At 41.6% G+C, this 4,298-nt stretch overlaps 1 protein-coding gene across 1 annotated transcript; it reads right to left on the reverse strand.

Moving 5' to 3' along the window:
- Positions 1-232: 232 nt before the first annotated feature.
- Positions 233-3,637, reverse strand: rpl18a (ribosomal protein L18a). The gene is made up of 5 exons (XM_080757193.1): positions 3,569-3,637; positions 2,192-2,371; positions 1,763-1,892; positions 862-971; positions 233-392 (listed from the first exon to the last, which is right to left on the reverse strand). The coding sequence occupies exons 1-5, from the start codon at positions 3,584-3,586 to the stop codon at positions 300-302; spliced, it is 531 nt and encodes a 176-aa protein (XP_080613319.1). The 5' UTR covers positions 3,587-3,637; the 3' UTR covers positions 233-299.
- Positions 3,638-4,298: the final 661 nt, after the last annotated feature.

Below are 4,298 nucleotides of genomic sequence, written 5' to 3' on the forward strand. Positions count from 1 at the left end.
ACAATAAATCTATACACTTAATGAGCTACTCTGGTCAGAAGTCTGTGCAGTTCCATGGTGAAGGTGGTCTTAACCAAACCCATTCCAACCGTAATGAAAATGCACATCTACGGTATCCATATTTAGTGGGAATTATTTAGCAAGAGAAATGTACAAATTTAAACTCCCAATTTTTCCACAACAAACATATCTATCCATCTATGCATTTCAGACAAACCCAAATAAGACAACGTTTCTTTTCCACAAGTGACAATGTTTATTTTTGCCGCACAATATGAAAACAGAAAATGCAAATTCCTTTAGTAGAAGGTGTTTGGTCTCTTGGTGGTGAAGCGGGGCTTGTGCTGGCGACGAAGGACCCTGTGGGGCAGAGGGAACTTTATCTTGGAGTCCTGCAGGCAGAAAAGTCAACAAGGAGAAAGGGGTCAGTACAGTAGCAACTTAAACACTGCTTGCATCAAATGCCACCATGGCACAGCAGAAGCCAAGATCATCACAGATGTCTATTAACTATTTGTATGTTGCCAGTTTCATGACCGCCAGGTTTAAAGATGGAAAAACAAGAAATCTGGAAGAGGAAGCTGGCTTTTATCTGGCGGGATTTTGAACCGAACCTGACCAATACAGAGTCAGTCCAGTGAGAGACCCGCGTTCAACAGTGAGAATGCCACCGATTCAGTACATCAGTTACAGTAAACAATTATACTAACTGCATGTTGGTGTCACACACCAATGTGCGACACCACACACACCACAATATATTGAGCTCTTTATACTTAGCTGACATCAATGGCTGCCGCAACATTAATACATTAACAGTAACACATCTTCAACAATATTCCTCACTACATGTACACTTACGTGGAACTGCTTGACGGCAGGTCTGCGACACTTGTCGGCAGCAATAACCGCAACCTTCATGATCTGGATAGAGTGAGCACGGGCACGATGGCGGGCACCCATATCGCGATCTAAAAGGAAACATGACAAAAGTATGAACAATATGACCCAAGGCGACCAAGGAGAAACTACAGCCAACTGACTACTACACGATCCAGGGACCCTAAGTTTGAGAAACACTAGTCTACATATGTGAAGAACTTGTAAAGCAAAGTAGGGCTGCGCCATTACCGTTTGCTAATCAAAGTAAAGTACTGGCTTGTTGAACCAAGAATTCACTTTCATTAGCACGTGAGCTGATGAAAGGCGACAAGGTACATTGATTTCATTTACGCACACACGGCAAGAGCATTACACAGCATAGTAATGACCTTTGGGTTGCGTGTGCCATTGACGACTTTAAGTGTTTAGCAGCAATTTCACTGAAAGTTGAAATGTAGATAACCAGATCGCAAAAATCGTCAGTCATCAGAATTAATGATAAACAGTCTAGTCTACTGCATTAACGCAATGTCTGCTATCGTCTGGATGTTATTGTAAATTGTAAACTTATGAATAGTTAAAGTTGGTGATTTTTGTGACAGGCAGTCAGGGTGAACGTCAGCTTTGTGTCATGCCCAGACATGATCCCCCACAAACCAGTGCAGTTTTGCCATTAGATGTCCTTTACCCTTCTTGCAAGTAATTTAACATTGGTAACTTTTTGCTTTTAGAAAGCAGCATGGCTAGATTAACACTGCTCACAACTGGTACATCTTTGCCACACAATGGAAGCATTTCGGACATGGCGTAGTCAGTGACCAAAGACTACCCCTACCCGACTGTAGTCAAGAAAGACTATAGCTAGCTACACAATACTTACAGCACATTGTGACAGCCCCAGAGGTGGTCAGGTCCCTGTACTCTCTGTACATGTTGTGGGTGCCACTACGAGAGTCATAACGTAGCCAGATGCCAAAGTTCTTCACCTTGAGGGGAGTCTTCTCGTGCACCTGATGGGAGACAATGGATGAGGGTCACATACAGTATCAGTCCAAAGATTAGTGAATCACTGCTAAAACATCTACACAATGTTGAACCAAGAATTCACTTCCATTAGCACGTGAGCTGATGAAAGGCGACAAGGTACATTGTTTTCATTTACGCACACACGGCAAGAGCATTACACAGCATAGTAAAGACCTTTGGGTTGCGTGTGCCATTGACGAATTGAGTGAAATACAATATCAATATTTAAAAGTTGGACAGATTCACCCAAACCATAAGAGTGATGGTGTTTGAGAATAATTACCAGGCCACAGTAGACAGTCTCGCCGTTGGCCTTCTTCATCTTCCTCAGTTGGGAGACAAAGTACCAGAAGCGGGACTTGGCCACCACATGGTTTGGGGCAAAGATCCTCATGCGGTACAGAGGAGGAGCAGGGTTCTTGGCAGAGGGCAGGAGACGCCCTACGACTTTGTATTCCCTAAGCTGCAAATGAGCACAAACAGGAGGTCATGTTAAAAATCACATCGTTGTGGACTCATTGGTGATTGCGTCGACCCAATAATATGCAAGGAGGCGTCAACATGTTGGACCTTGAATTCACTTTCAATGGCACTGGAGCATCAGAGAAAGGCGACAAGGTTCATAGTTTCATCTCAGCACACCAGGCAAGATCAGGCCATTTATTTTGGCATAATCTTTGGGTTTTGGGTGCATCATGCAACCTAAATATACCGATACGTGTAACTAGTCAAGTCATCTTTATATAGTAATGCACACACAAAAAAACTATTAACAAGTAACTCACAGTAAAACAGACATTAGAATGTTATGAATTTGAGTTGATATTATTTTAAGATTTAGACTACATGCATTTTATGATTGTACTATGAAATCCTGTGTAAATTTAGCATTGGTAAAGACAAACTTGTCTTTACCAATGCTAAATTTGCAGAATAAATCTGAGATCATCTATCTTAGAATTATCTGCACGTGTGCAGATAAACGCCTGTCAATTTGCTAATTGAAGGAAGCCGACACATGGCCCCGTGTAAACAGGGATTTTGTTTTATTACTAAATAGGTTCTTCCACAAATGGACACGCTACTAGATGACAAACGCTGACGAGTGGCAGAAAATTGGTAGAGTACACAGAACCCTCCAAATATAATGTCGAGATTAATCCCTCCACTAAAATCCATCCCATACATGGCGCAAATGGCAAAGTATGTAATATCAGGAGCTATTTTATAGACGGGCTTAGCACCGTTAGCCAGTACAAAAATGGTAGTGATGAGGCAGCCAATGGCTTACGGATAAGGGATGTACCATTTAGAAGCCAAATGCCAGTCATCTTTGCATTGACATACTTTTAGACTGCCATTTGCATTACTTTTATTATTGACAGTGTGTCACATTGTAAGAGAGTGTGTCTGTCTTTACATGTAGGGACGCCGTGTGGTCCACATGGCTCTCCACCGCACGACACAGACGGACGCCATGTTGTAAGCTAGCTAGCCGCTAACGCATCGGCTCAACTCTTCAAGTAATTCCACGGTACGGTGTACTCTCATACGCCATACTAACACACATATCAACCCAACATCATGTTAAATCGTTGAATTGGTTCGGATATATTGCATTGGAACGGTTTAAAATGGTAAATAAATGTATTTTACGTACGTTCCCAGACGCCTTCATGGTGTCTCTCGTTCGCTGCCACAGTTAAAGAGGAAGTTGGAGGGCGGAGCATGCGCATGTAATGAAGAAAAGGGACGTGACGTCACAGAGGTCTTTCAACTTAAAACGCCACATAACTCGATCAAAATGTTTTCATTTTTAGTACAGTACAGACAGTACACTGAGTACACTACATGTTTGTTTAAAAAGCAAGTCTGTACTGTAAACACAGTCAAGTGTAAAACAAAGTACCGGTAGTTAAAGAAACGAAAACATAATGATAACTCTTTATCAATCTTTTTCAATGTTTTGGATTCCTTGAGATTTGTTTTTATTTTTTAATTTTGTTTTGCAATTTACATAAAATCTGTTACACATTACTACGGCGCTGTTACTGGTCTTATAGTATATATATTAATATATGACCCATATATACAATAAGGCTCAGAGTATATATTAATATATAGTCGCTTTCACCAGTGGTACTGGTACATGAAAAGCCGGGTTTCTATTTACTGTTCAGACCTTAGAGTATAGTGCTCAGATCCGATCTGTAGCCCGCCTACTATATCCGGTAATTAGCACATACACACAAAACATGCACTTACGCGCACTACTTCTGTGTCCGCTGTAGACCGGATTTGCAAACTGCAACGCAAATGGAATCGAATGGGATCCCACTTTATGTTACCGTTAATTTCTTCCGGTGGGCTTGACCCAACGATGGTTCCTA

The sequence above is a fragment of the Protomyctophum bolini genome (assembly GCF_963924005.1).
Source record: "Protomyctophum bolini genome assembly, chromosome: 23".
Classification (NCBI taxonomy): Eukaryota; Metazoa; Chordata; class Actinopteri; order Myctophiformes; family Myctophidae; genus Protomyctophum; species Protomyctophum bolini.

Bases quoted from the DNA above. Each gene is read 5' to 3' on its own strand.
- rpl18a (XM_080757193.1), bottom strand. The intron at 1,893-2,191 runs GTAATTATTCTC...GTCTCCCATCAG, and splicing joins AGACTGTCTACTGTGGCCTG to GTGCACGAGAAGACTCCCCT. The intron at 393-861 runs GTAAGTGTACAT...TTCTGCCTGCAG, and splicing joins CTGCCGTCAAGCAGTTCCAC to GACTCCAAGATAAAGTTCCC.